This window comes from Cebus imitator, unplaced genomic scaffold (genome assembly GCF_001604975.1).
Source record: "Cebus imitator isolate Cc_AM_T3 unplaced genomic scaffold, Cebus_imitator-1.0 Scaffold72, whole genome shotgun sequence".
NCBI classification, from domain to species: Eukaryota; Metazoa; Chordata; class Mammalia; order Primates; family Cebidae; genus Cebus; species Cebus imitator.
Genome location: NW_016107387.1, coordinates 7151276 through 7162231, shown reverse-complemented (window position 1 = coordinate 7162231; position 10956 = coordinate 7151276). Strand labels below are relative to the sequence as shown.

The 10956-nt window shown below is 51.5% G+C and overlaps 1 protein-coding gene and 1 long non-coding RNA gene across 9 annotated transcripts in view; both read right to left on the bottom strand.

The window, feature by feature from the left end:
- Nucleotides 1-7719, bottom strand: part of ASGR2 (asialoglycoprotein receptor 2) — a 12605-nt gene extending 4886 nt beyond the window's left edge. For 2 of the 7 annotated variants that reach the window (XM_017531710.2, XM_037739680.1), the window contains exons 1-5: nt 7518-7719; nt 7045-7214; nt 2247-2363; nt 1954-2049; nt 1330-1401 (exon numbers count right to left, since the gene is read on the bottom strand). In XM_017531710.2, the coding sequence (XP_017387199.1) occupies nt 1330-1401; nt 1954-2049; nt 2247-2363; nt 7045-7168 (409 nt within the window). In that variant the 5' untranslated portion in view covers nt 7169-7214; nt 7518-7719. Of the gene's footprint in view, nt 1-1313; nt 1402-1953; nt 2050-2246; nt 2364-7044; nt 7301-7517 lie in introns of all 7 variants that reach the window. The other 5 variants (XM_017531713.2, XM_017531716.2, XM_017531712.2 and 2 more) reach the window with 5 other exon arrangements.
- A 280-nt stretch (nt 7720-7999) lies between these two features.
- The window catches only part of LOC108306613, a 14082-nt gene continuing 11125 nt past the window's right edge, over nt 8000-10956 (bottom strand). Inside the window, exons 2-3 of one of the 2 annotated variants that reach the window (XR_001826207.2) lie at nt 9213-9549; nt 8000-8141 (exon numbers count right to left, since the gene is read on the bottom strand). This is a non-coding gene — a long non-coding RNA (uncharacterized LOC108306613). The remainder of the gene's footprint in view (nt 8142-9212; nt 9550-10956) is intronic. The other variant, XR_001826208.2, reaches the window with a different exon arrangement.

The following is a 10956-nucleotide window of genomic DNA, read 5'->3' as shown; positions in this document are numbered from 1 at the left end:
CACACAGACTCTACCATGCATAGACCACACCGCACCACGCCACACCACGCCACACACCACACAGACTCTACCATGCATAGGCCACACCGCACCATGCCACACCACACACCACACAGACTCTACCATGCATAGACCACACCGCACCACACCACGCCACACACCACAGAGACTCTACCATGCATAGACCACACCGCACACCACACCACAGACACGTATACCATGCCCAGACCACACCACACACCACACAGACTCTACCATGCACAGACCACACCGCACCACACCACACACCACACAGACTCTACCATGCATAGACCACACCTCACCACACCACACCACACCACACACCACACAGACTCTACCATGCATAGACCACACCGCACCACACCATACCACACAGACACTTATGCCATGCCCAGACCACACCACACACCACAGAAACATATACCATGCCTAAATCATACCACATCACACCCCACACACACCACGACACACACCATACCACACAAACACACCACAGATACATATATCACACAGATCACACAGACTCATCACACACACATTCAGGCCACCCAGACCACATACATACACTCACATATACACCACCCCACCCCACCCCACATGCACACACAGACACATCATATCAACACATATACCCACCACACATATGTGCACACACCCCCACATAGAGACATACCACACACACATACATTCACACACCACACACATCAAACCATACACACCATACCACACACACAAACACCATACACACTACAGATACCACACCACACAGACCCATCACACACACATACATACACCACACACACACACGCACAGATACACACATACACCACCCCACACACAGATCCATCACACACACATACATACACCACACACACACACACACACACACAGATACACACATATAACACCCCACACACAGATCCATCACACACTCATACATACACCACACACACACATAGATACACACATACACCACCCCACACACAGATCCATCACACACACATACATACACCACACATACACACACACAGATACAAACACCACCCCACACAGATCCATCACACACACAAACACACCAAGAGATGCACCACACACATCACATGCAAACACACACATACATCATACCATACGGACCCATCACACGACACCACACATGCACACACACAACACACACATATACACACTACACATGCATCCATGACACACCACCCCAAGCGTATGGAGACAGACACACACATGCACACACTACACACACACCGCACACGTACACATGCATGCACATGCATACACAACCCAGGAGGCTCTGACCTGCTTTCAGGTCCTGCTTCTGTTTCTCCAGCTTGGCTCCCAGAGATGTTATCTTGTCACCCACGCTGCCTCCTGAAAGTGGAAAGCCAAGAGTTTCCCTGCTCAGCCCTCTCCGTCCTCATGCTCCTGGGGCATCAGGGGCTAGCACCTCATCCTGGGCGTTGCAGGTGTCCACCTCCTGGCCTCCGCGACCCTGCCCAAGCTCCCTGCACTGCCGCAGTGGCTCAGGCCACTCTCCTGCCTAAATCCCCTCAATAGGTTCCCATTTTCTCAAAACAAAGCCTCGCTCTGTCATCATGGCTCGCCTGCGTGGCCGGGCCCCTCCCCACCTCTCTGGACACCCCTTATCTGCCTGTCCCTCCGATGGGCTCCCACCACACTCCATCTGCTCACAGCCCCAAGATGTGGTGCCTTCCTGGCCTCCAGATGTCACAGGTCCAACCTCTCCACCTGGCACTAACCTCCTCCGTCCCCACCGGCCTCCCTCTTCTACATCCTCCAGGGCCCCTCGATGCCCTGCCCAGCCTGCACCCCGCAGCACCCAACACAGCCCTGACGCACACTCTGCACTGAGCCCAGCAAACCTGTGCAGATAAACGAGAGCCCAGTCATCCATCCCCTCACCGTGGGTGCCGAGAGCATAGATCTCCATCAGGGTGCTTGAGGAAAAGTTGCTGAAAGCTTCCTCCAGGGTCCGCAGCTCTGCTTGCAGCCGTGCACCTTGTCAGGTGGCAGCGGGGGCAGGACAAAGGAGAGGGGCTGTGTCCCCATCACTGTCCATGTTACCAGCCCCTCACGGCCCCCACATTCGACCCACCTCCATCCCTTCCCCTCCCATTACCCCCATCACTGCCCACCACTGCCTGTGTCTCTTCCCCCACTGTTTGCCCATCCCTGCTGGCCCCTGTGACCCTCACTTTGGGACCCAACCACACAGATCACCACCAGCAGCAGGATGTTGAAGCCCAGGGCAAGCAGACTGAAGCGGACTGTGGAGCAGAGACGCTGTGGCAGGAGCTGGGCAGGAGGTGGCCCTGTGGGAGAGGGGCATCAGGAGCCGGCAGCCAGGGCACCGGGAGTCAGAGGGTAAAGGCAGGGCCCCGAAGCCTGAGGAGGCACAACCTGGGTGGGGAGATTGGTTGGGGCCATGGGGGAGTTATCACGGGCCTTGACCCCAGCATTTGAGTATTGCGCGCGCGCACACACACACACACACACACTCTTACACTCTCGCACCCATATTGCCATGTTCAAACATACACACGAAGCTACCCAGGTGCACACACCCATGCTCATTACACAGAATATTCACATCAGCTGTGTGCAAAGCCCCGGTCCTGGAGCTGGGGGACTGGGAGACACAGGGGGCTGGGACAGACCCATCCCTGCCTAGGCACATGTCCAGAGAAGGGGATCTGTGAATGCTCTTCCTCCCATCCAGCCAGTGGCAGAGGCCTCCAGATCACCTCGGGCCTTAGTCTCAGCTCTTCTAAGGCCCCTGTCCCCTCAGATTGGAGACTCCAGAAGCTGGGTCCTGTGTTCTTACTAAAATCCATACTGGAACGATCCCTCCCCTCCCCAAATTCCATTGAGATTCTGAAGTCTGGTCACTCCACCATAGCCCACTCTCCAAGGACAGCCCTCCAGGCCCATCTGTTGTCCTCATCCCCACCACTCAAGGCCTCCTCCCCAGTGGTCTCTGCCCTCACTCCCCCAGAGACTTCATTCCACTCTGAATTTGCTCCCCTCAGCCAGAGGCTGTCTCACAGGTACTGCGCCCGCCCCTTGATCCATCCACACCCTGACAGCACTCACCCACACGTTCACTACCCTCACAAACTCACACACACTCACACTCACATACCCTCACAAACACACACACATACCATCACAAACTCACACACACCCACATACCCTCACAAACTCACACACACACATACCCTCAAAAACTCACACACACACTAACCCTCACAAACTCACACACACTCACACTCAGATACTCACACACACACCCTCACAAACACACACACCCACATACCCTCACAAACTCACACTCACACACTCACATACCCTCACAAACACACACTCACACACTCACATACCCTCACAAACACACACACCCACATACCCTCACAAACACACACACTCACACACTCTCACAAACACACACACCCACATACCCTCACAAACTCACACACACACTCTCACAAACACACACACTCACAAACTCACACACACACATTCACATACCCTCACACACACACTCACACACACATCCTCACGAACTCACATACACATTCACATATCCTCACAAACACACACACACACCCTCACAAACACACACACATTCATATATCCTCACAAACACACACACTCACACACATACCCTCACAAACTCACATACCCTCACAAACACACACACACTCTCACGTACCCTCACAAACACACACACACACTCAGATACCTCACAAACACACACACACATTCATGTACCCTCACAAACACACACACATACCCTCAAAAACTCACACACACACTCACCCTCACACACACAGTCACACTCAGATACACTCACACACTCACATACCCTCACAAACACACATACCCACATACCCTCACAAACTCACACTCACACACTCACATACCCTCACACACACTCACATACCCTCACAAATACACACACTCACATACCCTCACAAACACACCCACATACCCTCACAAACACACACACCCACATACCCTCACAAACACACACACACCCTCAAAAACTCACACACACACACCCTCACAAACTCACACACACCCACATACCTCACAAACTCACTCACACACTCACATACCCTCACAAACTCACACACACCCACATACCCTCACAAACTCACACACACACACTCACATACCCTCACAAACTCACACACACTCACATACCCTCACAAACTCACACACACCCACATACCCTCACAAACACACACACACACAAACCCTCACAAACACACACACACTCACCCTCACAAACACACACTCACACTCAGATACTCACACTCACATACCCTCACAAACACACACACCCACATACCCTCACAAACTCACACACACACACACTCACATACCCTCACAAACACACCCACATACCCTCACAAACACACACTCACACACTCACATACTCTCACAAACTCAGACACATTCACATATCCTCACAAGCTCATACACATTCACAGACCCACACACACCCTCACACACACACACTCACATACCCTCATAAACTGACACACACACATTCACATACCCTCACAAACTCACACACCCTCACAAACACACACATTCACATACCCTCACACACACACCCTCACAAACACACTCACACACATTCACATACCCTCACACACACACCCTCACAAACACACACACTCACACACACTCACATACCCTCACAAACACATACACACTCACAAACATACACACACTCACACATATACCCTCACAAACTCACACACACTCACATACACATTCACATATTCTCACAAACTCACACATTCACATACCCTCACAAACTGACACACACTCACATGCCCACACACACACACATACCCTCATAAACTCACACACACCCTCACAAACACACACACACAATTCACATATGCTCATAAATTCACACACATGCTCACATACCCTCACAAACACACACAATTCACATACCCTCATACTCACACACACACGCTCACATACCCTCACAAACTCACACACACACATTCAAATACCCTCACAAACACACACACACATTCACATACCCTCACACACACATTCTTGCTTCACTCAAAAACACACATTTGCACACACTCATGAACACAGGTTCTCTTGTACACACTCACATGTGCACACATATGCTAATACACACATTCATACGCCCTCCCACACACATGCACACAACTTCTGACACACCCACACACGTACACTTGCGCACTCACGTCCTCCTGCACACAGAGCTGGGCTCCCCCTCTGCTGCCTCCAGTTCAACGCCAGTGCCCCCAGCCCCGAGCTCCTGGCTTTGCAGCATCCACCCGCAAACAGAACGCCTGCTCTTCTTGGCCTTGGACACTGACTGTGGACTACCCTGTCTTCTCATTTCTGTCACCCTGCCCAGCACCACCACATACTGGGGAGACTGAGTCAGGGGCCCAGAATCTTCCTCCCCAGGTCGCTGTCCTGAGTCAGACACTGCCCCTGAAAGTGACTCCCACAGCCCTTCACCTTTTTCAGCTCATATGACGACATTCCCCTAGCCCCCACCACCCAGGCTGCTGGAGAGAAACGCAGGGACTTGGCCACAGCCCTTCAGACAGGCCCCTCACTGGTGTCTCTCAGTCCATCAGAGTGAGCTCGCGCTCCCATTAACTTCAGAAATCCTGGCCTCTCTCCAAGCCTCCTGCTCAAACTCTAAATTCTCTCACCCTCAGAAGACTCGGCAGCATCCAATATGCTTTCTGAGTGTTCACTATGTACTGGGCGCCGTGCGGACACTGGAGTTGCAGAGGAGAGTGAGGCTGACAGGGCCTCTGCCTTGGGGCCCCTGCCTGGTGGGAGGTCCTGCCAGTCCACTATAGGGAGAGGAGATGCTGCTGCTGTTCCCGAGTGGTCCTGGGAAGCACCACCTATCCCTCCTGTCCCCTGCCCTGCCCTGCCCTGCCCAGCCCAGCACCAGCCCTCCCTCAGTTGGTTCGCCAGCCTTAGGAATGAGGAGCCCCTCCTCCCAGCCCAGCTAACCAATCCCCTTCGTAAGCTCCAAGCCCCTGCCCCTCCTGCCTCCATGGAACCTGGCTCCGCCACCCGTACCCACACACCTGACACTCCTCCATCCCTGGCTCTTGCCTTCTGCCTAGAACTGCTCAGATCTCTTCCTCACCTTAAAGTCTTTTCCCACCAGCCTGGGCAACACAGCAAGACCCCATCTCTAGAAAAAATTTTAATTAGCTGGGCACAGTGGTGCACACCTGTAGTCCTAGCTACTTGGGAGGCTGAGGTGGGAGGATGGCTTGAACCCAGGAGTTTGAGGCTGCAGTGAGCTATGATCCTGCCACAATACTCCCATCTAAAAAAACATTTCCAAGACACCTAAGTCTTTCAGTCGAGATTTACTAGAGAAGGATCCAGAGAAGGGGTCTTGGGAGACGGGGGGAGCAGGAAGCTTCTAGGATCTCTCTGTGCCTATTTCCCCCAACTCACCCCACCTCTACAAACACACACACACACACACACACACACACAAAATCACACACAACACACACAAAATCACACATACACACACACACAATATACACACAATATACATTCACACAACACATATACTCACAGAACATACACAACATACAACACACACACAACATATGCACGCTCACACATGCACAAGATACACACACACACAGAGTCCTAGCTGAATCTGCACTCCTCATATGCACATACGTGCACATGCACACACCGGGCACATGTGTTCTTGGGTTGGGAGAAGGGCAGCAGGTTATCTTCCAGATCCCCCCACACCTCTGGGCACACACCTTTCCTGGGGTCCTGGTGTAGAAAGGAAGGTGAGGTCGGGGGCAAGCAGGGGTGTTGGGCCCGCCTCAGTCCCTGTTCAGAGTGGATGCGGCAGAGACCTCAAAGGGCCAGAGCCATCATGAGCCGCGACAGAGTGGAGTAACGCCGCAGAAACTGCACACTTGCCTTTCCAAAATGGATGTTCTCTCCTGGGATTCAGCCCGTGAGTGCCTGGCCCCTCACCTCGCTGGAAGGGATGGTCATTTTCCTCCGAGCTCAGCTGCTGGATGTCTTGGAAGTCCTTGGCCATGATGGGCCCGGGCTGGAGCTAGACTGGACTGGAGTTGCTCTGGGGGCTGGGGCAGAGGTGCAGATTCACGTGGAGGCGGATGCTGGGATGGAGGGCAGGGACTGAGGGGTGGGGTGGTGGCCTGGGTTGGATCTGAGGTTGGCAGGCGGTTTGGGCTGAAGTTTGAAATCCTGCTGGTTCCTGTCCCTTCTCAGGAGACCACTGGGGCCTTGACCTGGCCAGGAGACCTCTCCACACACTCATGGACCAGACCACCCAGCAGTTTCCCGCAGGGTCCTCACCGCCCCTGAACCAAGTTCTCCTTGTTCCCAAACACCCCCGTCCCAGCTGCCTCCCCAGCCTCAGTTACCTGCTAAAGGTGTGGAGAGCAGACACCTGGTTCCCACAGGCAGCCCTGGCCTTGGGTAAGGAGGGGTTAAAGCCAGGAGAACTGGGGCAGGTGGCACTCAAGGAGGAGAAGGAGAGTGGAGGAGGGGCTGGTCCGGGCAAGGCCTGCACCCGAATGTCTGGGTGTCCCAGCTCTAACCTGGGACCTCCTGGCCTGGGACTTTGGACAGTAAACACAGGAGGAAACACAGCTGTAACTCACCTGGAGAGTGGGGGCAGGGGACAGGGCCATCTCTGTTCTTATCCCCAGAGAAGGGGGTCCCCTGGGCTGCCCTCCTCACCTCTACACACCAGTCACCTCACTCACTGCACCATTTGGAAGGGGTGACAGGCCAGGAGGAACTGGGGTACAGTTTTCTATTTTCCCTCTCTCCCTCCCCCTTTCACTTCCTGCCTCTGAATTTCCCGGAACTGTGGGTGTCTCCAAATATCCCTGACCAGGATCCCAGGAACCAGTTCTCTGCTCTTGCCCAATCCTGCATCTGAGCCACAGACCCCAGCTTCCTGTGGGCTCGGCCACCAGACTCTCAGTTCCAGCCCAGCTCACTTCACTCTCCTGGGGAGTAAAGTCCCTCAAATCTAGAAGCTGCAGCAGGAGGAGAAAGGGGCTTTGCAGAAAAACAGTTCTCCCTGCAGCAGGAGGAATCCAACTTCAGAGAGCCCGGCCCAGGCAACACAAACACTGACACTGCCCTAAATTCTCCAAGGTGTTTTCTCATGTATCACACGCCTCGATGAGGCAGGGACTTTCATTATTCCCATTTCACAGGGGAGGAAGTGGAGCCTCGGAGAGATGAGGCAACTTGCTCTAGGTGGAGGCCCAGGTGGGTAGAGAAACTGGAAAAGCGAAATGGAGTTAAGAGGGGAAAATAGGCCGGGCACAGTGGCTCACACCTGTAATCCCAGCCCTTTATAGGGCCGAGGTGGGCAGATCACCTGGAGTCAGGAGTTCAAGACCAGCCTGGCCAAATCCATCTCTACCAAAAATACAAAACTTAGCTGGGCGTGGTGCCAGGTGCCTATAGTCCCAGCTATTGGGAGGTAGAGACGGGAGAATCACTTGAATCCGGGAGGTGGAGGTTGCAGTGAGCCAAGATCATGCCATTGCACTCCAGCCTAGGTGACAAGAGGAAAAACTCCATCTCAAAAAAAAAAAAAAAGAAAGAGAGAGAAATAGGGGTGTGTAGCTATCATACTTTATTTCCCCTAATGATGAATCTGGGTTGTTGCAAACAACTACCGCAATTAACACTATGACTAATGTCCTCATCGTGTTCCCATGTGCACCTGGGTGAGAATCTCTCTGGAAACTGTATCCAGGTCAGGTGTGGTGGCTCATGCCTGTAATCCCAACACCTTGGGAAGTTGGAGTGGGGAGGATCACTTGAGGCCAGGAGCTCAAGGCCACAGGGGACTGTGATCACACAACAGCATTCCAGCCTGGGCAACAGCAGGACCCAAAAAAGAAAAGAAAAGGAAGAGAAAGAGAGAGAAAGAAAGGAAGGGAAGGGAGAGAAGAAAGAAAAGAAAAGAAAGAGAGAAAGAAAGAGAGAAAGGAAAGAGGGAGAGAAAGACAAAGAGAAGAATGGAAGGGAGGGAGGGAAGGAGGGAGGGAGGGAGCTAAGAATGGTATTGCTGGGTCAGAGTATTAGCATACCTAATTCCACTGCGGGCTGCCAGACTGTTTTCCAGAATGACTCTGCCAGTCCACGTTCCCACCAGCAGTAGATGAGGGTTCTCTTTTCGGCTTTGTCACTTGATGTTATTAACATCCCAGTTGTTGCCAAGCTGATGCCATATCTTGTTCTTTTATTTTGCATTTCTGGCTAACAGTGGGTTTGAACATATCTTCATCGATTTATTAATCATTTGGGTTTCCTCTTGCATGAATTACCTTTTCATACCCTTTACCCGTTTTTCTATGGGCTTTCCTGAATTCACTTTGTTGATAAGCCAGAATTTCCTGTATGTTCTACTTGTTCAGAAAACGAGACCTTTTGAAAATTAAAAGTATATATATTGTTAACTCCAAAAAATGAATAATGCTATGAAATATAAAATTTAGAAAATCTTCCAGGAAAAAAAAAAGCCATAGATTTTTTTTAATGATAAAACAGTTAAATTGGAAGAAATTTTTTTCTCTGGTCTCAGGCTATCGAATATATTTCCCACTAGGGAAACTCTACACAATCTCCAGACTCCCCCCAACCTTTTTTTTTTTTTTTTTTTTTTTTTTTTTTTTTGGAGACCGAGTTTCCCCCTTGCTGCCCAGGCTGGAGTGCAATGGTGCAATCTCGGCTCACTGCAACCTCCGCCTCCTGAGTTCAAGCGATTCCCCTGCGTCAGCCTCCTGAGTTACAGGCACACTCCACCACACCCAGCTAATTTTTGTATTTTTAGTAGAGATGGGGGTATCCCCATGTTGGCCAGGCTGGTCTCAAACTCCCGACCTCAGGTGATTTGCCCTCCTTGGCCTCCCAAAGTTCTGGGATTACAGGCATCAGCCACCACGCCCAGCACAGACTCCCCTTCTTAACCCACTCCTCCTCAGGGGAGGAGACTGACTGATTGGCATGCTTGGCTCCGCCCCTTGGGGGGTGCTCCCTTTGGTATCTTTCTGCCCACAAGGAGCACGCCTTGTATTCTACTCTCTGCCTGCCACATAGAACTGCTCCTGCTTTGCCCAACTCTGCCTGTGCCTGGGTGAAAGCATCTGCTTAACTCAAGGTATTTTGATCTAATATTTTAAATCAAATCCTCCTTGTTGCTTATCAGCAATTATGCCAACATCTTGATATCCACTCATGTCTCTACTGTGTCTTGATTCTCAATGGATTTCAAACTTAAGAGGAAAAACAAAGGTGCTTTTTCTATTAGCCCCATAAAACCTCCAAAATAACACAGACAATAAGATCAGAGAATGAATATCCAACGAATAGGAGTTCTAGAGATAAGAGGAAGAAAAGGGAGAAAAATTATCAAAGAAATAATACAAGGATGTTACTTAGAATTAAAACGGATAGGTCTCAGCCGGGCACAGTGACTCACATCTGTAATGCCAGCACTTTGGGAGGCCGAAGCAGGGGGGATCATGAGGTCAGGAGATCAAGACCAGCCTGACCAACATGGTGAAACCCTGTCTCTACAAAAAATACAAACTTTAGCTGGGCTTGGTGGCAGGTGCCTATAATCCCAACTACTCGGGAGGCTGAGGCAGGAGAATTGTTTGAACCTGGGAGTTGGAGGTTGCAGTGAGCCAAGATCACGCCATTGCATTCCAGCCTGGCAACAGAGTAAGACTCCACTTCAAAAATAAAATGGATAGGTCTCCAGATTTAGGTATTCTAGTAATAGCCCAGCTGAGCTCATTCATTCAAAAATGACCCAAAGTATGCCACCAT